Consider the following 26,858-nt stretch of genomic DNA (forward strand, 5'->3'; position numbering starts at 1 on the left):
TGTATTACTGTTTTGTTCACTATTAATGGCAGAACCCAATCTGTCATTTGCTTGATTTGCAACAGAGGCCATTTGAGTTTTCCTGTTTTATGATCTACAGCATCTTACATAGTAATTGTTTTTGTCACATTTACGCAATCTTAAACAATGGCTGTGCTACTACAGGGATTATTTTGTGTTCCACATCATTTGACTAATATTCTCTTTTTTCCCCTCTCTTAACTTTGACAGATCACATTTCAGATTTCTCATTTAAATGTTTCTTAATCCTTTGCCTAACAACCCCCTAGAATGGTTTAATTTTCCTTACTGCACATGTTCTTTTATGTAATTTCAGTAGCATACTGATAAATGGTTTCTCCCATTTTCGAGGAACATGCAAAAAGTTGTGTTCTTCATGTCACACTACTATTAATTTAGGACTACAGAAATTATCTGGTGATATTTTAATAATAATGAAATTAGTTTCAATTTGTTGATTGTTTGTGTAACTTAAGTTATGGAATCCAGATCCCAATTGCCCATTATTCATAGCTTAGAATTATAATTGCACAAATCACATTATAGATTGATAGAGATAGAATATTCTTGTGTTGTGCAATGGAGTTACACCTGTAGATGCTTTAGGGAATAATACACCATCCATAAACATGCAAATAACTACCTACCCTTACAGTGCATGTCCACTGGCTTAACCTGTTCTTTTACCATTCAGCCAAACTTGTAAATAGAAATAGTGGACCAAGGGCTATAAATCCATGCTGTCTGGCCAAATTCATTAGAGTGAAATGATAAGCAATGATACTGTATTATCAATAACATGCTGAATTAACATTTTTACCAAATATAAATGAGGTGCAACACACCGATTCAAGTCATCGAAGTTTTACAAAAAAACTTTTGTTTTCGGTACTCAATTATCCTAACTAGCAGTGAATATGTTAAACAGGAATTTCCTTGGAGCTGATCCTGCTCCCAGTTCCATCATCATAACTTCATCGGAATTACAATGGAAACCCTATTTATACACGTATATCACAGTCACACGTCTGGTGAAGTGAGGGTAGCACAGTGAGAGCAGCTCCAAGGAAATTCCTGGCCATGGTTGGAAAAAGTCACTTGCTTGGGAATCAGCAATTGATCAAAATAGTAACTATATTTCAGTGTTGAACCAATTAGGGAAGATAACAGTATTTAAATCAATTCTGTTTACAAAAATGATGTCCAAACACTATTCTTTTACTGGCTTCTAGTTGAGTTATACCGTCAATGTGGACATCTATAAAAAAATGTGAAAGGCATTTACTTATTTGAGACTTTCATTTAGTTTTGCAAACCTGGTCTTTTCTGTTCCAGTTTCACTGCAGGTAATGTGAAGATGAAAGTTTTAACACTTGCCCTTCTCATGGGCATACCCCAGTTGTTATGCTGGTGGATTGGTGGGCTCCCAGGCTGGGAACTGTGCTCAAGTCGATAATATGAAATGCCCTTCAGATATCATTGGCCCACCAGATTGCTGTTCTTGGCAAGCCATGAGATGCCAGAAATTTGCTATTCTGCTTCTCAGGATGGAGAGGTAAAATTATCAGAAAACTCAGTTTCTTCAATAAATGCAGTGCTATATTGATGGAAGCTACATCCAGACTATCCTATGCCCCCTTCATGGCTGGAGAACAATGCGGAAACAGAAAGACCGCAAAGTTAAAAGGAGGAAAGATAACTAAAATCAAAACCAGAAAGTAAAAAACTTACCCGGGCTGTGAAATCCACAGCAGCTCCTCGGTTTAATAGCAGAGTGGCTACATTCACGTTTCCATAGTGGGCAGCAATGTGCAGAGGAGTGAAGCCACTCTGTGAATAGGAGGGAAAGATATTGAAAATGTAAACCTAACCAGTGTATAACAACTTTTAAGGCGTCTGATACCCAGATCTACAATAAGATCCTTGCTCACCCAAAAGCAGAACCTTAAACAATGACCATTTCAATAAATACTGCACTATCCCACAGCAAAAAAGCAACTCGGTTCACAAGACCATTCGCTTGTTTTACTGGTGGAATCAGAACATCATCAGCACACCGGAAAGGATAAGACTTTAATTCCCTGTGTTTTTCTTGCAGAATTATATTTGGGCACCTCTTTCAGTTCATTAGCTGTATCCTGTGGCTGTACTTGAACTAGGTAACAAACCCAGTGAGTTGCAATATGGTGGTGGAATGATTCCAAACCACAAACAGATATACTTTGACTATGTGGCTCCGACCTGTTGGGGAAATCACTTCCAGCACTGTCAGGGTAAACTTTCTGTAAGTTTGTCACTACTACAGTTATTGTAATATTAGGGTAGATTTTCTGTTGCATTTACGTGGCAAGCGAGGTAACTCACAGATAATTTACCCTTTTTTGTCATTGTGCTATTTAATGGTGAGTTTCTGACTAGAAAATTATCCACTGTTTACAAACTGAAAGCACATTTAGTGCCTAAAGGAACAGTACAGCAGACTTTCAACTTGATGTCGGGGCAGGGGGGTGGCAGGTGGTCGGGTGGGTGGAAAGCTGATGTTACGGATTGGATGCCTGTTGATGCAAGATGAAAGCATTATTATATTAAATTGGTGCTCCCCATTCATACTGCATACGCAGGGAGTGCAATAAGTTGGGCAACAGCAGCACTTAAGCAGCTATTGACACCTCTATTTTTACATTTCTGGTTTGTTGAAGGGAAGAAGGCAGAATCCTGGTGCCCAAGGACCAGTGCTTGACATGACAGGATGATCCTAGTGTGAGTTTAGAGAACCCAATGGGAAAAGGATAATCATTTGAGTGTCCTTTGCAGTTCCATTAAGTAACTGCAGCATTGCCCAGGAGCTGGAGTTATTGGGAACAGGCTTAAGCTAAATAAATTATGCAGCCTTAATGAGACTTTTGCGCATTTTGTGCACAGGTTCCTAAAGCATTACATGTTAGCCAGCCACATTGGGCGACACAAAGTGTACTGGGTGCATGGTAGGCCCCAGGCCTCAGTTCCCATTAATACAGGCATCTGATGCCAGCCATTACATTAACTGTATCATTGCTGTGTGATGATGTCTTACCATTGGGTGAACAACTGTGACATAAACAATGCAATTATACTGAGTGATAATCAACAGTCGATTACTGAGAAACAATAGTTAGTAATATAACTAATATGAAAAGTTAATTCAACCAAAAGTAATTTTAGAAACTGTAGATTCTGCAGTAATTTACTCCCAGAAATAAGTAAATGAGTAGATTTTACATTTTGGCAAAGGACACCGGCCAGTCAGTGTAACACAGTTGTAAGGGCTGTAGCCATTTCGAGGGTGAGGCCTCATTTAAATAGAACCGGAGAGCTAAGGGTGCCAAATGGTTGTCTCACTGCAGCTTTCTGGACTCGGGGTGCACAATATCATACAGCTTAGAGGACACTGGACCAGGAGCAAGGCAAGTACTGGGGTTTTTGCGGGGAGTGGGTGTGGGTTTGAGCCCAGGACAGCAATCAGCCAGCTTATTTTTGTGAAGACAGAGGCATGCTCCTGCTCCTCCTGGTCCCACAAAAATAATTTTAAACTTACCTTTTGGGGCTTTTTCAGCCACACTGCCTATAAAACTGGGGAAAGTGTGCATGCTGCATTACCTAGGTGTCTCCCAAAATGGCAGTTGGGGTCCTAAGTGTGTCATATGATTCCAGTTTGCACATTAAAAGGGTCTATGACCCGAAACAGCGGTGGACCACTTTAAAAATGGAAACAGTCAAAGGATCAACCTTAAAGGAGCAGTAAATCTCCCATCCCATTTTGGGACTGTTAACATTAATCTGACCAATTTACATTAAGCGCCAGAGAGTGAAGATATGATACTGTATATTGGAATACCAACACATAGCCCCTCAAGTTCTAATGGGGTTGTCCCGAATTTCTCCCACAACGTCAGCAGGAGAGATCAGTAGAACCTCTGGGGAAAGAAGGTAAACATTAATTTTGGGCCGTTTCTCTGGGAGCTCCATCGATTTGTTGCTGAAGTTATGGCAGGGATCGGGAGAACTCATGGGGCTTTTCAGGCCAGTAGCATCTTAATGTAGGCAGACACACACACATTCCAGCATTCTGATCAACTATTGATCCAAATCATGCCATATGTGGCCACATGGAGTGTAGGCAGGGCATCTCAATGCTGGAAGGGGAAAGAGGGATGGAAAGGAAAATCAAATGTATGAGCTTTATTTATTGTGCTATTGCCATATATGACAACTGGCCAAAGCAAGTCACTGGAGATGGTTTGGAGGCAGGTTACCTGCCTATTTTCTCTGCAACAAAGGTGCAAGGGTTAGAAAAGCTAATAAATACGAAGAAAAAGTATAAACTCTGAGCATGCCTGCCCTTCATAATTAGGTAAATGTGCTCAAAAGAATGATAAAGTATAAACAGAAAAGAATATAAATACTGGAAATTATAAACAGAAAATCCTTTCATTTGAAGGATTGGAAAATATAGTGATATAAATATTAAGGGCAACTTTCAAAATATAAATGAGAAAATATTAGAAGGTCTGGATATATACCTCTGTAGTTCTATTCACCATCATCTGGGCCAGCATTAATAAGAAGCAGAAAAATAATTGTAAGAAGGAAGAAAAATGAAAAATTTAAAATGGAAAGAAGCATTGAAACAAAGGACTGTTTTTATCAGTGAAGACGTACAGAAACCTGCACAGCAAACATATTGTGTACTGAAGAATCAATATAAAGACCACAATGATCATGTATAATCTGTATGAGATGGCAATAACAAAATTTATATTTATAAAGTGCTTTTAACATAGTAAGTAGCATCAAATATTTTCTAAAGGCCATGGAAAATGTGATGGTGTATGTATAATGCAGCTTATCAGCAATGTGTCTCAAGTGTCCAATTCATTATATCAGTAAGATTTTACAAGAGCATAAGAACACAACCCCATACCCTCCACTGACCATGTACAATTTACCTTTTAAATTAATCCAAACAAACTCAATCTCCTAAGGGAGGAACTGATACACAGGTCAGTTTCAAAATGATAAAGTAGTACCAAATATTTTACCAACTTATGAAGATAGCCACAGACAACTCGAGGATATTAATCCGACGGCACAAGCCACAATAAGAGCTTTAAGAGTTGCATCCTACAACTGACTCAGCCACAGTCCTACATAAGACATAAACCATTATGTTCCAGAGTATTTTATAATTTTTACCTACCCTTATAACTTTCAATCCCATTATTAATCATTTATCTAACTCTTTTAAAGGAGGTAGGAGGATAGGAGTTGCAGTTATTAGATACTTGCTTTTGATGATGGTGAAATAAGGGGGTGATCGATAAGATGGATTTGAAGCTGGGATAGGATGAGTTTATAGATTTGTTTTAATTATAGGGAACATTACAATTGTTCATCCTACACCAAAGTGTTTCCCAAAATTTGTAATGTTCAGCAAGTTCATGGAACATAGGAGCAGAAGTATGCCATTCAGTTCCTTGAGTCTGTTCTACCATACAATGAGATCATGACTGATCTCTATCTTAACTCCATTTACCTATTTTGGCTCCATATCCTTTAATACTCTTGGCTAGCAAAAAATCTATTGATCTCAGATTTAGAATTATTAATTGATCTGGCATCCACTATTTTTTGTGGGAGAGTGCTACACTAATACCGACCTTTGCGTGATGAAGCATTTCGTAATTTCCCTCCTGAATGGCCAGGCTCTGATTTTAAGGTACTCCCTTTGTCCTAGGTTCCCATATCAGCAGACAAAAGTTTCTCTCTACCTTCCCTATCAATTCCTTTTAAAATCCTAAAAATCTCAATCAAATCACCCCTTAATCTTCTATATTCCAAGGAATACAAGCCTAGTTTATGTAACCTCTCTTCATAATTTAACCCTTGGAGCACTGGTAATGAATTTCACTCTGAACCATACATAATGGTCTTGAAATTCCATGAGGGATCTCCTGCTGTAACTTTGATAGAAGATTGGAAGATCGCACCCCCCACCCCCCCACCCCCACCCAAGAGAACATCTGTTTCCAGCCTTATATGCCATTTCTAGGGGGAGTTCTGCTGGTCTGTTTCCTAAGATACGGCAGGTGACCAAGAGAAGGCTTGCAGACTTTCAGCCAATATCAGGACTCTGGGTATCAGGTTCTAAATTCAAAATACAGGCATACCACCCACCAGAGGGGATACACATATTTCGCTTAACCACCAGGTAGACTGGTTACATACAAGTTGCTAAAGCACGAGGAAAGTTGACTGAACATACACATATCCTATTAGACTACCAGCTAGATCATACACACATGTTCTTTGAGACCTGGAAGATTGGATGCATGAATATTTTGTTAGACAACCAGGGGAATAAATAGTACACAGGCAACCCTGTTCCCCACTGGTGAGTTGCATGTACATGTCCTGCTAAGACCACCAGGCAGATCAAGTAAATGCATCCTGTGAAGTCAGCAGGGACAGCACATACAAATCTGCTAGAACTGGCAAGATAGAGTGACCAGGCATACACAACATTGGAAATATTGGAAAATATGCGTAAGAAGTATGTCACTCCACTCTTGGTGTGATCATAGGAAGCTCACAGTGTGAAATAAAGGAGTAGAGATGTCTCGCACTTTACTTAGCTACATGGTGTCACATGTGGGCAAAATGGGACAAGTAGCCTCTGCATATACAATGAACAAAAGATGCAGAGGTGCAAGGCACACATGCACATCATTTTAGTGAAACAGAACATCCAAATCTCAATCAGAATCCAAATTGGGATACGTTTGAAGACTTATATTAAAATTAAATCCAATTAAGTTTGACTAAGGCATTTTATTTGATTCATAGCTCATTTCTTTTGATCCCTTTCTGTGTATTTGAGCTTTTAGTTTGTCAATTTATTTCACTACATGGTGAGCACCTTTATGCAGTGAGCAAACATTAAGTGTACTCACAAAAGAAAAAGAGAGGTAATGCATTGTAGATTCCATGGGTACGACTGCCGAGTCTCAAGATATATCGAATGCCTAATCACCTCACACAAGCATACTAATCAATATACATGAGCAATGGATGGAGCAGTGTGCATGAATTCAGCAGTATAAGTAGCAAAAGGTTCAATGTTACATCTATTAGCTGACTAGTATGTAAATTAAGTACTATTACAGGTCAAACGCAATGAAAGTAAACATAGAAGCAGTACAGGGTTTATATAACATGTGGATTTGTACAAACTGGTCCAAACAGATTCCATCATTTGTGTAATTAATGTTACATTTTTACCTTGTCCTTTGTTATCTCTTGCCCCACCCCCGCTTTACTTGCTTAAAATCTTTCACATTTCTAATATCTGGTAGTTCTAAAGAAGGGTCACTGACCTGAAACGTTAACTCTGCTTCTCTCTCCACAGATGCTGTCAGACCTGCTGAGTATTTCCAGCATTTCTTGTTTTTATTTCAGATTTCCAGCATCCGCAGTATTTTGCTTTTATCTTAGTGTTAAATTTTTCATGTTTTACTACATAAAACACATGTTATATAAACGGAATATCCAGTGGAAAACTGAAACACAGAATTTATTCCACTTGCAAGGAAGGCCTTACTAAAAGACTTTATCAGGCCTTTCTCACACAGAATCTTCTTTATTCTGATTCTCGATTGAATATTCTCCATTAACTCCAGCAGTTTACAAGGATGCAAGACAGAAACCCTGGGTAGCATGATGCCAAGGTGCCCCTGACAAGAATACAGCAGATGGCAGTAATGGTAAGAGTTCTGACTATCATGGTGAGTAATGATCGGTCATGTTATGAAGCTGCAGACTTTCCTAGAGAAACATTGTTAACCACATCAACAAATTGTGAACAATATTTTAATATGGTTCGCCTATGGATATTTCAGATGAAAATACCTGCACTATAGCATCCATTTAGGAACTGAAAATGCATGCACTCATGTTCATATTAATGAAAATTAACTAATTAACTATAATTTGTAACAAGTAGAATCACTTGTGTCTGTCGAGTGTAGTGTTATGATTTGCTTCAGATTTATGCATAGTTGCAGACTTCTCGAGCAACACCAGTCCAAATGATTCTCTGGTTGTAAATCTCTGTGGCCTTAGTGCAGTAATTCTTCATAAATAAGTTTACAGTTTCACTGCACTATCACAAAGAGGAAATCTTCTGCCTCCAGTATTGGCTAAGTGTGGAGAGACTAGGTATTACAGAATGTCACTACAATCCTCCACAGGTAGTGATCCCAACTTCCTGCTGCAAACTAGGGAATTGCCAAGCAGAGGGTAGATGTCTTCCATAATTTGAGAGTGAACTTCTTAAAGGCCACTCCCTTTAACAAGTTACTGAAAAGGATTGGTGGAAACCCAGAACAGATCACTTGTCCAACCTGAGCATGTAGGGTATGGTGAGTAGCAAAGGGAGAAAACAACAAAGAATGGGGGACATCAATAAAACAAAATAATTTGTTATGCATCATACAACTTCTGTGTCCATATGCATCATGTAGGACAGAGAACAAATTTTATATCAACATTTTAAATAAACCAAAGATATCAGAATGAATGCACCACAGTGAAATGAAGAAACAAATTACCTGCTGCAAAAAAGGTTTAAAATAGACAATCCCGCTAAAATAGCTTTATAAGTGGGGTGATGCAAATTCATCCTTTGTAGTTTTATAAATAGTCCATTGTAATGCACAGATTGCCCTACCTTAGACTGTACGTCAGCATTGTGATCATTCTGTAGTAGCAGTGCTGCAGACTTGGTATCATCTTTCCTGGCAGCAATGTGCAGGGCCGGTAGCCGCACCTTTCCCTTGGTGTCATTCTCCAGTAAGATGGCAACTACTTGGTTGTGACCCTGTTGCAGTGCAACAGCTAAGGGAGTGAACCCATCCTGACAATGCAGAAATAAGAACTTTACTTCAACAGAACATAGCTTTGTTTTGGTTACTTGAAAGTTTGATGACAGAATTAACAGACAAGGACAACAAGCCAACAGCAAAAGAAAACTAGCAAGTTGCTTTATAAAGCTTATTTAACATATTAAATGCCCCAAAATGTTTCACCAGAAGATTAACACTAAATAGTAGAGTGGTAAGAGAATTGACCAAGAGTTTTGACAAGGCTTTTGAAGGTAAGGAGAGAATTAGCAAGGTGAATAGATTCCAAAGAGTAGGGTGAGGTGTCCTACTGATGGAGAAGTGGAGGGAGGGAGAATGCACAAGATGTAAGCATCAGAAGACTGAATTGAAACATAGGACTGAAGGAGATTGCAGACATAGGGTGATGCACCTCTGGAGAGGCTAGCAAACAAAGATCAGGATTTTGAAGTCAGTGTGTTGGGAAGTGGCTAACCAATGGAGGCTGGCAAGGGCAGGAGTGATGGATGAGTGAAACTTAATTTGGCACAGGATGTGGGCCAGAAATTTCAGACAAGTTGGGGTTTATTTAGAGTGGACATTTTGGAGGCTAGTGAGGAAAGCATTTCAGAAGTCAAGCCTGGAGATAACAAAAACATAGATAAAGGTGTCCACAGTCCAATGGAAAGGATAATTGAATTGGCTGCATATGGGATGGCCAATCCACTACCACTGCTGAAGTTGAAGTTTATCCTGGTTATTTCTACTTATTATATGATACATTATTATATTGCACTACTAATTATATCTACTCTTCATCCCGTAAAAAATCTAAACAATTCTATTAAAACACACATAATCTCCTCTGTTCCAATGAAAACAGCCTCAATTTTTCAAGTATTTCTTCATAATTCCCACTGAATGGGGGGAATTTTATATTCTACCCCCGGCGACTTTGGAGGTGGCCTGTGAGCGGCCTTCCCACCTCACCGCCAATTAAGGCCCTTAAGTGGGCCGCACGGGGAGCATGACAAGCAAACCAGTGCACTAAGTGTCTGATTGTGGGACCAGGCATTGGGAAGGGAGGGTGCCCACTGAGAGCCACCCCCCTGTCCTTGCTGCCGATCCTGCTCCAACCCCCCTCGCCCATGACCTCCAACCTGCAAAACCCCTCCCACCCTGAGTTACCTATGGCCTGGGTCACTCGCCTCTGGTAGTTCCAGTACCGGCAGCAGCTACTGCCTCTGTGATTGCACTGCTCAGTTAAAGTACTGCCAGCCTCTGATTGCCCGACAGCTGTCAGAGGGCAGGACTTCCATTGCCAGTGTCCTTGATCCTGGGGAAGGCCCGCCGCTGTTCACTTAAGTGCCTAATTGCCACTTGGTTTGGCGGGCCTTTCCCAGAAGAGGCAACATGGGGCTCTTGCCAGCGCTTAGCCAGTGGTGAGACACCCGTTGCCCAGATAAAACTCCAGCCAATCGGTGCTGTACCCACTGCACCACTTCAACAGCCTTGCTTAATGTGGAGGCCTGAACTGCACATAATACTCCAGGCTGTGGTCTTACTTAGGCTTTACATAGATTCAACCATTACATCTCAGTTTTTATATTCCTATGTCTTATCATAAAACCAAGAGTACCCATTAGCTTTTTATGGTCTTATTCACTTGGAGTACTGCTTTTAATATCTTGTGAACCTGAACTCCCAAATCTGTCCGTTCATTAGTATCACACAGCCGTTCAAAGTATAATTATTAATTTTGTATTTTTTACCAAAATGTATCATCTCACATTTACTAACATTTTCATAGAATGGTTGCAGCACCGAAGGAGGCCATTCAGTCCATCGTGACTGTGCTGGCTCTCTGAAGGAGCAGTTGACCTAGTGCTACTCTCCTGCCTTCTTCCTGTAGCCCTGCACATTCTTCCTTTTCAGATAATAATCCAATTCCCTTTTGAATGCCTCGATTGAAACTGCCTCCACAACACTCTCAGGCAGTGAATTCCAGATCCAAACCACTTGCTGCATGAAAACACTTTTACTCATGTCGCCATTGCTTCTTTTGCCAATCATCTTAAATCAGTGCCCTCTGGTGCTCGATCCTTCCACCAATCGGAACGGTGTGTCCCTATCTACTCTGTCCAGACCCTCATGATTTTGAATACCCCAATCAAATTTCCTCTCAACTTTCTCTTCTCCAAGGAAAACAGTCCCAACTTCTCCCATCTATCTAGATAACTGAAATTCCTCATCCCTGGAACCATTCTCGTGAATCTTTTCTGTACCCTCTGTAACGCCTTTACATCCTTCCTAAAGTGTGGTGCCCAGAACTGGATGCAGTACTCCAGTTGAGGCTGTATTTTATACAAGTTTAATGTACCTTCCTTGCTTTTGTACTCTATGCCCATATTGATAAAACCCTAGGATGCTGTATGCTCTATTAACCACTCTCGCAACTTGTCTCGCCACCTTCAATGATTCATGCACATATACACCCTGGTCCCTCTGCTCCTGCACCTACTTTTGAATTGTACCCTATATTTTCTCTGTGCATTCTTTCTACCAAAATGAATCACTTCACGCTTCTCTCCATTAAATTTCATCTGCAACTTGTCTGCCTATTCCACCAACTTGTCTACGTCCTTTTGAAGTTATTCACTATCCTCCTCACAGTTCACAACATTTCCAAGTTTTTGTATCGTCCACAAATTTTGAAATTGTGCCCTGTACACCAAGGTCTAAATAAATAATATATATCAGGAAAAGCAAGGTTTCTAACACTGACCCCTGGGGAAACTCCACTATAAACCTTCCCTCATACTCCTGAAAAACTCAGCCAACTTCGCATCCATGTTGCTACTGTCCCTTTTATTCCATGAGCTTTAACTTTGCTCACAAGTCTGCTGTACGGCACCTTATCAAATATCTTTTGAAAGTCCATGTAAACCACATCAACAGCATTACCCTCTTCAACCCTCTCTGTTACCTCATCAAAACACTCAGCAAGTTAGTTAAGCACGCTTTGCCCTTAACAAAGCTGTGCTGGCTTTCCTTAATTAATCCACATTTGTCCAAGTGACTATTAATTTTGTTCCAAATTATCATTTCTAGAAGCTTCCCCGCCACCGAGTGACTGGCCTGTGGTTGCTGGGCTTATCTTTACATCTGTTTCTGAACAAGGGTGTTATATTTGCAATTCTCCAGTCCTCTGGCACCACCCCCGAGTGGCAGCAGCTTTTTCGGGAGCAGAGAGTGCGAGCGAGTGAGCAGCTGGGAAGCAGCTTTTTCGGGAGCAGAGAGTGCGAGCGAGTGAGCAGCTGGGAAGCAGCTTTTTCGGGAGCAGAGAGTGCGAGCGAGTGAGCAGCTGGGAAGGTCAGTTTGAAAGTAAACTTAATTTCCTTTTGTTTTCGGCAGAGGCCAGGGGGCTGCTGGGGAAGTAAAACACTATATATTTGGGCGGTTTCTGAACCCGAGACACCACACTTGTAGTGTCTCCCACCCGCCCTCCTCCTCTAACCAAAAAAAAGGACTCGGTGGGGTGTATATAAGGTAAGGCTTTTTCTATTTCTCTGTTTTTATCGTGATTGGTAAAAACTTTTCGTTCCTTTTTCATTTAACTAAGTTAAGCTTAAGATTAAAAATGACAGGAGATCTCAGACCCGTGTCATGCTCCTCTTGCTCAATGTGGGAGCTCAGGGACATGGCTGATGTCCCTGACTCCTTCACGTGCAGGAAGTGTGCCCAACTGCAGCTCTTGTTAGACCGCATGACGGCTCTCGAGCTGCGGATGGACTCACTTTGGAGCATGCGCGATGCTGAGGAGGTCGTGGATAGCACGTTTAGTGAATTGGTCACACCGCAGATTAGGATTGCTGAGGGAGAAAGGGAATGGGTGACCAAAAGGCAGAGAAAGAGCAGGAAGGCAGCGCAGGAGTCCCCTGCGGTCATCTCCCTCCAAAACAAGTATACCGTTTTGGATACTGTTGAGGGAGATGGCTCACCAGGGGAAGGCAGCAGTTGCCAGGTTCATGGCACCGTGGCTGGCTCTGCTGTTCAGAAGGGCGGGATAAAGAGTGGAAGGGCTATAGTCGTAGGGGATTCGATTGTAAGGGGAGTAGATAGGCGGTTCTGTGGTCGAAAACGAGACTCCCGAATGGTATGTTGCCTCCCAGGTGCACGGGTCAGGGATGTCTCAGATCGGCTGCAGAACATTCTGAAGGGGGAGGGTGAACAGCCAGTTGTCGTTGTGCACATAGGCACCAATGATATAGGTAAAAAACGGGATGAGGTCCGACAAGCAGAGTTTAGGGAGTTAGGAGCCAAGTTAAAAAGTAGGACCTCAGAGGTAGTAATCTCAGGATTGCTACCAGTGCCACGTGATAGTCAGAGTAAAAATGAAAGAATAGTCAGGATGAATGCGTGGCTTGAGAGATGGTGCAGGAAGGAGGGGTTCAGATTTTTGGGACATTGGGACCGGTTCTGGGGGAGGTGGGACTATTACAAATTGGACGGTCTACACCTGGGCCGGACTGGAACCAATGTCCTTGGGGGTGCTTTTGCTAACGCTGTTGGGGAGGGTTTAAACTAATGTGGCAGGGGGATGGGAACCAATTGAGGAGGTCAGTTGACAGTAAGGAGGTAGTAACAAAAGCCTGTAAGGAACTAGATAATGAAGTCAGTGTGACTAAGGGGAAGAGCAGGCAGGGAGCAGATGATGAATGTAAAGGGACTGGTGGTCTGAGGTGCATTTGTTTTAATGCAAGAAGTGTAGTAGGTAAGGCAGATGAACTTAGGGCTTGGATTAGTACCTGGGAGTATGATGTTATTGCTATTACTGAGACTTAGTTGAGGGAAGGGCATGATTGGCAACTAAATATCCCAGGATATCGATGCTTCAGGCGGGATAGAGAGGGAGGTAAAAGGGGTGGAGGAGTTGCATTACTGGTCAAAGAGGATATCACAGCTGTGCTGAAGGAGGGCACTATGGAGGACTCGAGCAGTGAGGCAATATGGATAGAACTCAGAAATAGGAAGGGTGCGGTAACAATGTTGGGGCTATACTACAGGCCTCCCAACAGCGAGCGTGAGATAGAGGTACAAATATGTAAACAGATTATGGAAAGATGTAGGAGCAACAGGGTGGTGGTGATAGGAGGTTTTAATTTTCCCAACATTGACTGGGATTCACTTAGTGTTAGAGGTCTAGATGGAGCAGAATTTGTAAGGAGCATCCAGGAGGGTTTTCCACAGCAGTATGTAAATAGTCCAACTCGGGAAGGGGCCATACTGGACCTGGTGTTGGGGAATGAGCCCGGACAGGTGTTTGAAGTTTCAGTAGGGGACTACTTTGGGAATAGTGATCACAATTCCGTAAGCTTTAAAATACTCATGGACAAAGACGAGAGTGGTCCTAAAGGAAGAGTGCTAAATTGGGGGAAGGCCAACTATACCAAAATTCGGCAGGAGCTGGGGAATGTAGATTGGGAGCAGCTGTTTGAAGGTAAATCCACATGTGATATGTGGGAGGCTTTTAAAGAGAGGTTGATTAGTGTGCAGGAGAGACATGTTCCTGTGAAAATGAGGGATAGAAATGGCAAGATTAGGGAACCATGGATGACAGGTGAAATTGTGAGACTAGCTAAGAGGAAAAAGGAAGCATACATAAGGTCTAGGCGGCTGATGAAAGACGAAGCTTTGAAAGAATATCGGGAATGTAGGACCAATCTGAAACGAGGAATTAAGAGGGCTAAAAGGGGTCATGAAATATCTTTAGCAAACAGGGTTAAAGAAAATCCCAAAGCCTTTTATTCATATATAAGGAGAAAGAGGGTAACTAGAGAAAGGATTGGCCCACTAAAGGACAAAGGAGGAATGTTATGCTTGGAGTCAGAGAAAATGGGTGAGATTCTAAACGAGTACTTTGCATCGGTATTCACCGAGGAGAGGGACATGACGGATGTTGAGGTTAGGAACAGATGTTTGATTACTCTAGGTCAAGTCGGCATAAGGAGGGAGGAAGTGTTGGGTATTCTAAAGGGCATTAAGGTGGACAAGTCCCCAGGTCCGGATGGGATCTATCCCAGGTTACTGAGGGAAGCGAGAGAGGAAATAGCTGGGGCCTTAACAGATATCTTTGCAGCATCCTTAAACACGGGTGAGGTCCCGGAGGACTGGAGAATTGCTAATGTTGTCCCCTTGTTTAAGAAGGGTAGCAGGGATAATCCAGGTAATTATAGACCGGTGAGCCTGACGTCAGTGGTAGGGAAGCTGCTGGAGAAGATACTGCGGGATAGGATCTATTCCCATTTGGAAGAAAATGGGCTTATCAGTGATAGGCAACATGGTTTTGTGCAGGGAAGGTCATGTCTTACCAACTTAATAGAATTCTTTGAGGAAGTGACAAAGTTGATTGATGAGGGAAGGGCTGTCGATGTCATATACATGGACTTCAGTAAGGCGTTTGATAAGGTTCCCCATGGCAGGCTGATGGAGAAAGTGAAGGCGCATGGGGTCCAAGGTGTACTAGCTAGATGGATAAAGAACTGGCTGGGCAACAGGAGACAGAGAGTAGCAGTAGAAGGGAGTTTCTCAAAATGGAGACGTGTGACCAGTGGTGTTCCACAGGGATCCGTGCTGGGACCACAGTTGTTTGTGATATACATAAATGATTTGGAGGAAAGTATAGGTGGACTGATTAGCAAGTTTGCAGACGACACTAAGATTGGTGGAGTAGCAGATAGTGAAGGGGACTGTCAGAGAATACAGCAGAATATAGATAGATTGGAGAGTTGGGCAGAGAAATGGCAGATGGAGTTCAATCAGGGCAAATGCGAGGTGATGCATTTTGGAAGATCCAATTCAAGAGTGAACTATACAGTAAATGGAAAAGTCCTGGGGAAAATTGATGTCCAGAGAGATTTGGGTGTTCAGGTCCACTGTTCCCTGAAGGTGGCAACGCAGGTAAATAGAGTGGTCAAGAAGGCATACGGCATGCTTTCCTTCATCGGACGGGGTATTGAGTACAAGAGTTGGCAGGTCATGTTACAGTTGTATAGGACTTTGGTTCGGCAACATTTGGAATACTGCGTGCAGTTCTGGTCGCCACATTACCAAAAGGATGTGGATGCTTTGGAGAGGGTGCAGAGGAGGTTCACCAGGATGTTGCGTGGTATGGAGGGCGCTAGCTATGAAGAGAGGTTGAGTAGATTAGGATTATTTTCATTAGAAAGACGGAGGTTGAGGGGGGACCTGATTGAGGTGTACAAAATCATGAGAGGTATAGACAGGGTGGATAGCAAGAGGCTTTTTCCCAGAGTGGGGGATTCAATTACTAGAGGACACGAGTTCAAAGTGAAAGGGGAAAAGTTTAGGGGGGATATGCGTGGAAAGTTCTTTACGCAGAGGGTGGTGGGTGCCTGGAACGCGTTGCCAGCGGAGGTGGTAGATGCGGGCACGATGGCGTCTTTTAAGATGTATCTAGACAGATACATGAATGGGCAGGAAGAAAAGAGATACAGACCCTTAGAAAATAGGCGACATGTTTAGATAGAGGATCTGGTACGGCGCAGGCTTGGAGGGCCGAAGGGCCTGTTCCTGTGCTGTAATTTTCTTTTCTTTGTTCTTTGTTCTAAAGAAGATTGGAAAATTATGGCCAGCGCCGCCATCAACTTTAAATACAAACAGCTTGTCCAATACCTCCTCATCAATTTAAACCCTTCAAGTGCCTAAACTACCTCCTCTTTCACCATAACCTGCACAATATCTTCTTCCTTTGTAAAGCCCGATGCAAAGTATTCATTTAATATCTCAGCCATGCCCCCTGCCTCCATGTGTAAATCCCCTTTTTGGTCCCTAAGTGCCCCCACTCTTCCTTTTACTACTTACATACCATAGAAAACTTTTGTATTCCCTTTTATGCTACCTGCCAGTCTTTTCTCATACTCTCTCTTTAATTCTCTTATTCGCCTTTTCAATTCCCCTCTGAAACTTCTATATTTAGCCTGGTTCCCAGTTGTATTATCCACCTGACATCTGTCATAAGCACACTTTTTCTTCTTCATTTTATTCTCTATCTCTTTTGTCATCCAGGGAGCTTTGGATTTGTTTTCCCTACCTTTCCCCGTTATGGGAATATACCTTGACTGTGCCTGAACTAGCTCTTCTTTAAAGGGAGCCCACAGTTCAGTTACAGTTTTGCCTGCCAACATTTGATTCCAATTTATTTGGGTCAGACCCATTCTCAACACACTGAAGTTGGCTTTCCCCCAGTTAATTATTCTTACTTTGGATTGTTCTTTGTCCCTTTCCATAGCCAACCTAAACCTTATGATACAATGATCACTGTCCGCTAAATCATCCCCTACTACACTTGATCCACTTGGCCCACCTCATTTCCAAGAACCAGGTCTAGCAATGCCTCCTTTCTCAGTGGACTAGAAACATACTGCTGTAGAACATTTTCCTGAACACACTCTAGGAACTCAAGCCTCTCTCTGCCCTTTCCATTACTACTATCCCAGCTTATATTCAGATAATTAAAGTCCCCCCTTATAACTGCTCTATAATTCTTGCAGCTGTCTGTAATTTCCTTGAAAATTTGTTGCTTTACATCTTTCCCACTAGGTGGTGTCCTATAGACTACACTGGACAATGTAATTGCACTTTTTTTGTTCCTTATCTCTAGCCAAATAGATTCTGTTCTTGACTCCTCTGGAACATCCTCTCTATCCAGCATAGCAATGTTCTCCTTAATCAATACTGCCACCCCTCCCCCTTTCCTTCCTTTCCTATCTTTCCTGAACATCTTGTATCCAGCAATATTTAACACCCAGTCCTGCCCTTCTTTGAGCCAGGTCTCCATTATAACTAAATCATCATATTTCCAAGTGGTGATCTGTGCCTGCAACTCACCAATCTTATTACCACATTCCACGCATTCACATACATGCACAGTAAGTCTAATTGAGATTTTATTACTTCCCCCTCACCCCCCTTACTCTGAACCCACCTAATAACTTACTATTTCCTACTCCAGTGCTATCTATCTCTCCCAGTATTCCGTGCACCTTGGTATTCCTCTCTAGTTCCCACATCCCTGCCAAGTTAGTTTAAACCCTCCCCAGCAGCACTAGCAAATCATCCCACAAGGAAATTGGTCCTGGATCTGTCATTTTTTTGCCCATTTCACCATCTTATCAAAATGTTTTTTTTTAATTCTCTCTTCATACTCTATTCTTGATTTCCTTATTCCTTTTCTAATTTCATATCTTATATTCTTTCTTATTTTTAACATTTTATTGTACTTATAGGTCCCAGATGCCCTCATCTACAATGTTATTTTGTTTCTAACTTCTTTATTTATTCACAGCATCATTAAACTTGAAGTAGTTTTAATAATATATATTGATTTTGCAAATTTACAACCTCCTTTTTAAAGATATACCATTGTGGATCTTGGTGCCAATTTCTCTTTCCACCTCACCATGACTCATCACTTTTCATCCTTCTAAAACCAAGTTGTTCGTCCTTGTTGTAACATTTTACCCCTTTCTATTTGGACCATATAGAGAGTGCTCTCGTGGTGCTCCGCTTCACATATCTCATCTTCTTGGCAGCTTAGTGGGTAAATGCATCTAATACACAGCCAGGGTTCCTGCTCCTAATTGCCATCAAGTGGCCAGTATAGAATGTGCTCACATGAAAATTAGGTGAGAGCAGCAATAAGCTAGACTGTGATGACCTCAGAACTAATTGTTTTTTGGCACACACTGATTTAGTGTTGAGGTTCACACATGAAAAACAGTCATTTGAGGTAGGTAGTATAGAGAGCAACCAACAACCATGAAACCGTTCCCTAGTGTCAGCCAATGCTTTCAAGAGACAAAATAATGGGGAAAATAATTTAAAAACTCATTCTGTCCCAAGGCTCTTTAAGCTTTGACAGGTTGTTTGCAACAAATAATGATCAACTCAGTTGACCATTTCAAAGAACATCTAAAGACAAATACAGAACTCAATGGATTAAATGCCAGCTCATATGTTTTATGACACAGGTTACAGTCATAAAACATGGTCGGGTTATGCTTCCATTTTATGCAGCACAGGAATCTCTTTTTGTTAACAGCAATATTGGATTGTCATAAAACAGTAATTAAGTCATAGATAATTTAAATTAAAATATAGCTGTGTTGTATTCAACAGCATCATGTCGATGTTTTAAGGGCAGAAATGCATCTGTATTTTCTAAACATTTAAAGGTTTAAAAAGTAATCATTAGGTGTGCTCTGGGCCGCTTTCTAAACCAATGTGACATTGCAGTGAGTTAGATTCCATCTGTCAATCCTAAGAGGTGTGAAGTTGCCTCCTCTATAGGTCCCATCCACAGCACTTTTCAGAGTCATAGAGTTTTACAGCACAGAAACAGGCCATTCAGTCCAACGCGCCTGCGCCGACCATCAAGCACCCATACAATCTAATCCCATTTTCCAGCACTTGGCCCATAGCCTTGTATGCTGTGGCGTTTCAAGTGCTCATCTAAATACTTCTTAAATGTTGTGAGGGTTCCTGCCTCTACCACCCCTCCAGGCAGTGTGTTCCAGATTCCAACCACCCACTGGGTGAAAAAATGTTTCCTCAACTCCCCTCTAACCCTCCTTCCCCTTACCCTAAATCTATGCCCCCTGGTTACTGACCCCTCCGCTAAGGGAAAAAGTTTCTTCTTAACTACCCTACATATGCCCCTCATAATCTTGTATACCTCAATCAGGTCCCCCCTGAGCCTTCGCCGCTCCAAGGAAAACAACCATAGCCTATCAGGTCTCTCTTCATAACTGAAATGCTCCAGCCCAGGCAACATCCTGGTGAATCTCGTCTGCATCCTCTCCAGTACAATCACATCCTTCCTGTAGTGTGGTGACCAGAACTGTACACAGTACTCCAGCTGTGGCCTAACCAGCATTTTATACAGCTCTAACATAACCTCCCTGCTCTTATATTCTATGCCTCGGCTAATAAAGGCAAGTATCCCATATGCCTTCCTAACCAGCTTATCAACCTGTGCTACTGCCTTCAGTGATCTATGGACAAGCATCCCAAGGTCCCTCTGTACTCCCTAGGGTCCTACCATCCATTGTATATTCCCTTGCCTTGTTAGTCCAAAGTGCATCACCTTACACTTCTCAGGATTAAACTCCATCTGCCACTGCTCCGCCCATCTTACCAGCCCATCTATATCGTCCTGTAATCTAAGGCTTTCCTCCTCATTATTTACGACACCACCAATTCTCTTTGGAGTTAGGTCAAACCCCGGTGCAGCTCTCCATTGCAACTTTAGCATTGCTACAAAGTGGAAACCACTTCAGAGATGTTAAAGTGGTAATGTAGAAGGTTACATGATACCACAATACTTGGAAGTTTGATCCACCACTCCTGCTGAGTCCTCACCAACAGCTGAGTTACTGTGGGGAAGTGTTGAAACATTCCTGCCAGAGGGAAAGTACTAGGCACTTTTGTGCATTGTCTTAAATGCTGGTACAGTGGCATAAATCCAGGAGCTCTTTGCTTCTCAGTTGAAGACCAAAATGACTAAAAGAAAAGAAAATGAGGGGGGTGATAGAGAGGAAAAAAATTCCTTTAAAAATGTAATTGAACAAAAATGTAACATGCCAGGACGCCTAACTACTCACCTTCAACATGGTCACATTTTGACCGAATCAATTTAAAGTGTTGAACCATAAGGTACATGGAGTGCTTGTTCTGCACTGATTGGACACTGTACACCTTCTGAGATAAGCCACAAAATAAAGAAAATAATTTATATAGTGACTTTCACAACCGCCAGACATCCCAAAGTGCTTTACAACCAATGGCGTACTTTTGAAATGTAGTAACTGTTATAATGTAGGAAAGACAGCAGGCAATTTGCACACAGCAAGCTCCCACGAACAGCACTGTGTTATTGATCAGATAATCTGTTTCTGTGATGTTGAGTGAGGGATAAATATTGGCCAGGACATCAGGGATAACTCCCTTGCACTTCGAAATAGTGCAATTGGCTCTTTTACATCCACCTGAACGGCCAGATGCAACCTCGGTTTAATGTTTCATCTGAAAAATGACACCTCTGACAGTGCAGCACTGTCTCAGTACTGCACTGGGGTATCAGTTTTGATTTTTTGTGCTCAGGTCCTGTGGCTGGATTTTGTTGGGGCAGAGGTAGCCCCAACGACAGGCCAGAAAGCCGTGGGCAACCCTGCCTCGGCTGTTTGGAGGAGCCCAATCAGAATTTAGGCCCATTGTGCAGTTAATGAGCTGCTGTCAGGGCTCCCATCCCTTTAAGGGATGAAAGGCCGCCTCCAAAAGCTGCCGGCCAATCAGAGGGCCAGCAGTTCTTCAGTCCCAGCAGTGCCTCCAGGAGCAGTGGCCACTGCTGGGACTGCGCCCAGCGGAGAGACACAGCGATGGCCACCCTCACAGCAAAGCAAGTGGGGTCAGGGATCACCGGGACCAGTCAGGCAGGCCCCAGTTAAAGATGTGGGGTGGTGATTGGTGAGGGTTGGGGGGAGGGTGGTTGCCACCGAGTTGGCTATTGCTGCTGGGGGGGTGGTGGGGGGGCGGGGGGGGGGGAGCGGGGGTTGGTCGCTCTCCATGGGTCACAAAGTGCCTGATTAAGAGGGCCGCCCCCACCACCCCAAGCTTGCAGGGAGGCCACCAGGGTTTATCAGGTGGTCTAACCTGAGGCAGAGGACCCACCCACCACTGGCAGAATGCCATGGCAGCAGGAAGGTGATGGGCACTCCACCCCGCCAACGTCCACCCCCCCCCCACTTTCAGTCCTTCAGTACTGTAAAATTCTATGATTCAGTTAAATTAGTAATTACAATGTCATTTTCTGTGTCTCTAATGAGAAATCTATTTTCGTTATGGCTAAAGAAACAACTGAAAACCAAAAGAGCTACCTGTGATGAAAGAAATGCAAGGTTAAGATTCATTGGCAGTCTCAATGCATCTTGCCCTTGGGACAGCTACAATTTGGCTGAAGTGATGTGAGTTAATGAACGTATGCCTCATGTCAGTGCGTCAGGCTGAATTCTGCCCACTCTTTGTGAACTCAGCTGCGTGAATGCTTCATTAATCTTTGGATCAAAAATTTGGCTCTCTCTAAATGCCCTTGAAGATTTCAAATGCAAATTGAGTGCAGTAAGGGAGAATCTGACAGCAGTGCCTTGAGACCAGAATCCAATCATGTCCTTGCCTTGAACATCTCACACCTGCCATTTTATTAAAATTCACTGTGCCATGAACTCGCAGGTTTTTCTCAGACTGAGTACCTGGCTGGAATCCACAAACAGTGAGAACAGCCTGAAAAACCACAATGAATGTGGTAAACCCATATCAAAAGATGGAGAAGATAAAGAAAGGGTGTAACAAGTTCACTGTGACCAATTTTCAAACAAGCCAAGGGGATTTGTGATTCCAAGTTCCTCCATCAGTGCCTTTTACAAAGGAATTTGGACTGTAGCACAGATTATTCTTGAATTTTCTTGCATTTTCTGCATTTCTGTTTTCAGAAAATCTAGAGGAATTTTTATCAAAGTAGCTCCATCTCTTGTGTTTCATACTGGTAAGAAAATTTTAAAAAACTTCCTGGTGATTGTATAAAAAACTTGACTTGTATTCCAAAATTGAGGGGTGATCCAATTGAAGTGTTTAACATGTTAAAAGGATTGTTAAAATGTTGGAATATTGTTAAGGTAGATATGGAGAACCTATTTCCCTTGGTGGGGGAAATCAAGAACAAGGGGTCATGATCTTAAAATTAGAAGTGTAATCAGGGAGAACCTTTTCATATAATGGGTAGTAGAAATCACGAACTCTTTCCTCCCACCCACTACACCCTTCGAAAAAGGCATTGGATGACAGAACAATTGAAGAGTTCAATACTGAGTTCAATAATTTTTTGTCAGATAAGAATATCAAATGATATGGAGCAAAGATAGGTAAATAGAGTTGAGGTGCAGATCGACTTCGTTTTAAATGAATAGTGGAGTAGGTTGGAGGGATTGAATCCCTACTCCTGTGCCTAATGTTCCTATGTATAAAAATAGATTAGAACAATTTTAATATAATCGTTCATCCTCCCTGTTCTTTAGGTTAGATAATTTGGACTGAAAGAGCTAAAAGCTGATGTGCGCCGTTTTACGGGCATGGGGGTCCCAGTGGAAGTAGGCAGCGTGTACATTTTGTGCTGCTTCATGTACATGATAGTGGAGTGCAGTCCAGCGTGACCTGCACTGCTGACTGGCTACACACACAACAGGGGGCCCAAGAGCTTGTGAGGCTAACGTGTGCTAGCTAGCCTCTAGCTCTTCAAGGTAATCCATCCCTCTTAAAGGAAAGCTGCAAATAACTCCTACTGATAGAGGTAAAGTGAAGAAACATGGAACACCAGACCAGGGAAAGGGTTCCAAGATTCTCAGATGCCACACATAATGCACTAATGCTGGAGTTCTGATGAAAAGTCATCGCCCTGAAACATTAACTCTGTTTCTCTCTCCACAGATGCTGCCAGACCTGCTGAGTATTTCCAGCATTTCCTGTTTTTATTTCAGATTCCCAGCATCCACAGTATTTTGCTTTTGTACTAGTTTTGGAAGTGGCCTCAAGGAGAGAGGCCATGTTTCCACGGTGGAGGGGGGGGGGGGGGGGGGTGCCAGGAGGCCCTCACAACATACCCTCCAAGGAGAGTGGAAGCAGGTGGCAAGGGAGGTAAATGCCTGGGATCTGGCCCCAAGAACCTGGTAGCAGTGCGGGAAGACATTTAATGAACACACATGTGCAGTCAAGGTCAGTGAATGCCTCTTCACATGATATCTCATACCCAGCAACCTTCTAGCCTCTCACGCTGTTCAATGCACCACACCCTCCCCCATCACTCATGCATCAAAACCCCCTAACACTCAGGATTCATGCCTAACATTCACATGCTCCACCTCACCCACACACACCTTCGAATGATGTAAGCCTCACACCAATCTCTCAGTCTACACATACTTCAAGTTATTCACCTATGGCAGGCACATCACCCAAACAAAGCACAACACAATCACTGACAATCTCCCCTCTCTCTTGTAGGATAAGGTCACCCATAACAGGAGGGAGAACCAGAGAAGTGGAGCGGGCAAGGGGTGCCGCGACAACTCCATGCACTCAGCCCAAAGGAGGAGACGGTACTCCAAATCATGGGGCCAGATACAACAGAGCCTGTGGCGTCTAGCATTGCCAAGACCATTGAGGATGATGTTAAGTTACTGCCTTATGCTCCTTCTCAACTCCCTCCTCATCCTGAGGTGAAAGCTGTAGATGGTGTGACTATGGACCTCCTGTTTTCCTCCTCTCTGCCCCCTCCCTCAGCCCAACCCTCCGCTGTTGCTTTTATGCTTTCAGATATCTGGTCAGCCTCAACATAGCCAGGAGGAAGAGAGTGAGCAATCCACACCAGAGATGAGGAAGCACTGTCACATGATTCTGACACTCGCAGCCACCAGCTCGGATACTGGTATTGTACATTGCTTAGAGGTTAATACAGAGTTAGGATCTGCACATGGACATAGCAATACAGGCATCTCAGTGCGACTTAGCATGAGTGTGACTTGAACAGAGTGCTGGGAGTTTGGTGAGTTGAGGGATTTGAGGAAGGAGGTGTTCCTTTGCTTTGCTTTTTCTAACTTTTTCACTGTCTAGGATTTGGTTTTTACTCGATGACGGGGGAAGAAGCTAGCTGTTTGGTGAGTATCTGGTAAGTGGTTAAGGTCTATTCTATTCCTAAGGTTTAAAATAGTACAGGAACTGGTGGTGAGGTTAATAAAAATATATAAAAAAGGAAAATAAATAAAAATAAATAATTGAATAAAATAATTAAGTAGTTAGCTAAAAAACATTAAGGATGGCAGGACAGTGATGTGTCATGGCTGCAGCATGTGGGAGCTCCTGGATGCCAGTGAGATCCAGGGCAAACATGTCTGCAGTAAGTGTTTGTGGTTCAAGGAGCTTCAGCTCAGAGTCATTGACCTGGAAGCCGAGCTGCAGACACAGTGACACATCATGGAGGGGGAAAGTTACCTGGATGCTTTGCACCAGGAGGCAGCCACACCACTTAGGATAGGGTCTTCTGATTTGGTCAGTGGTCAGGGATAGGAGAATGTGGCTGCAGCTGAGATGGGTAAGGGGACCCAGAGGGCAGGAGTGCAGGAGCCTCAGCCTTTGCAATTGTTCAACAGGTTTGAGGTTCTTTTAGCTTGTTTGGGTAAGAGCGCAGGTTGCAGGATGAGCTAACTGACCATGGCACCGTGGTACTTTGCCAGTTCACTTTAGCCAGCTCTGCATAATACCCTCATAATTACCCTTAAGTTTAAAATACTAGTCTTAGACCCATTCTTCTCTCCCTCAAACTAATATAAAATTCAATCATATTATGATCACTGCTACGTTGGGGCACCTTCACTATGAGATCATCAATTAATCCTATCTCATTGCACAATACCAGGTCTCATATAGTCTGCTCTCTGGTTGGCTCCTGAACATGCTGTTCTAAGAAACTATCCCAAAAACATTCGATGAACTCCTCATCTAGGCTACCTTTGTCCATCTGATTTTTCCAGTCGATATGTAGATTAAAATCCCCCATGATTATCGCTGTACCTTTCTGATAAGCTCCCATTATTTCTTCCTTTATACCCCGTCCTATCATTCAAAGTGGGGGGAGCAAAAAGGAATGTAGTGGTAGTAGGGGACAGTATGGTGAAGGGGATTGACACTGTTCTCTGCAGCAAAGAGCGAGAGTCCAGAAGGCTGCCAGTGTTCGGAGCATCTGCTCAGGGCTGGAGAGGAACTTACAGTGGGAGGGGGAAGATCCAGTTGTTGTGGTCCATGTAGGTACCAACACATAGGCAGGGCAAGGAAGGAAGTTCTGCATAGTCAGTATGAGGAACTAGGCACCAAATTAAGAAGCAGAACCTCAAAGATAATATTGTCTGGATTATTGCCTGAGCCACGTGCAAATTGGCATAGGCCAAATAAGTTTAGAGAAATTAATGAATGGCTCAAAGACTGGTGTTGGAGAACTGGGTTCTAGTTCATGGGGCACTGGCAGCAGTACTGGAAAAAGTGGGGGTTGTACCATTGGGACGGTCTACACCTGAACCGTGCTAGGGTCGGTGTTCTAGCAAGCGCATAATTAGGGAAGTAGAGAGGGTTTTAAACGAAATAGTGGGGGCAAGGGATCAAATTTGGGAAGATGTGGTAAATCAAAGAGTAGAGACAAGGCAAGAGAGAAAGGTATTAATATGGGAAATGATAAACAGACCTTGACAGGAAGGGATAGAGAGTACAAATCTAAGAGTAAATCAGCAGTCTAGGCTAGACGTTACAAAAATAATAAAAGGACAAAACTAAAGGCTCTGTATTTGAATGCATGTAGCAATCAAAACAAAACAGATGAACTGATAGCACAAATGTAAATAAATAAGTATGATCTGATAGCAATTACAGAGACAAGGCTGCAGAATGACATAGATTGTGATCTGAATATTGAAGGGTACATGATATTTAGGAAGGTCAGGAAGCTAGGAAAAGATGGAGGGGTGGCTCTGTTAATTAATAATGGTATTAACACATTAGAGAGGGATGACCCAAGTTCAGGAAACCAGGGTGTAGAAGCGGTTTGGGAACAGATGAGAAATGATAAAGGGAAGAAGTCACTCGTGGGAGTGGTGTACAGGCCGCCTAACAGTAGCCACATGGTAGGACGGGGTATAAAGGAATAAATAATGGGAGCTTGTCTGAAACTTACGGTGATAATCACGGGGGATTTTAATCTACATATTGACTGGAAAAATCAGATGGGCAAAGGGTGCCTAGATGAGG

General features: G+C 42.7%; 1 protein-coding gene across 10 annotated transcripts in view; it reads right to left on the reverse strand.

Moving 5' to 3' along the window:
• Positions 1-26,858, reverse strand: part of ank2b (ankyrin 2b, neuronal) — an 802,067-nt gene that overhangs the window by 260,944 nt on the left and 514,265 nt on the right. For 9 of the 10 annotated variants that reach the window (XM_068039631.1, XM_068039677.1, XM_068039625.1 and 6 more), the window contains 2 exons: positions 8,786-8,971; positions 1,753-1,851 (listed from right to left, as the gene is read on the reverse strand). In XM_068039631.1, coding sequence (XP_067895732.1) covers positions 1,753-1,851; positions 8,786-8,971 — 285 coding nt within the window. The remainder of the gene's footprint in view (positions 1-1,752; positions 1,852-8,785; positions 8,972-26,858) is intronic. The other variant, XM_068039668.1, reaches the window with a different exon arrangement.

Source organism: Heterodontus francisci, chromosome 1 (assembly GCF_036365525.1).
Source record: "Heterodontus francisci isolate sHetFra1 chromosome 1, sHetFra1.hap1, whole genome shotgun sequence".
NCBI classification, from domain to species: Eukaryota; Metazoa; Chordata; class Chondrichthyes; order Heterodontiformes; family Heterodontidae; genus Heterodontus; species Heterodontus francisci.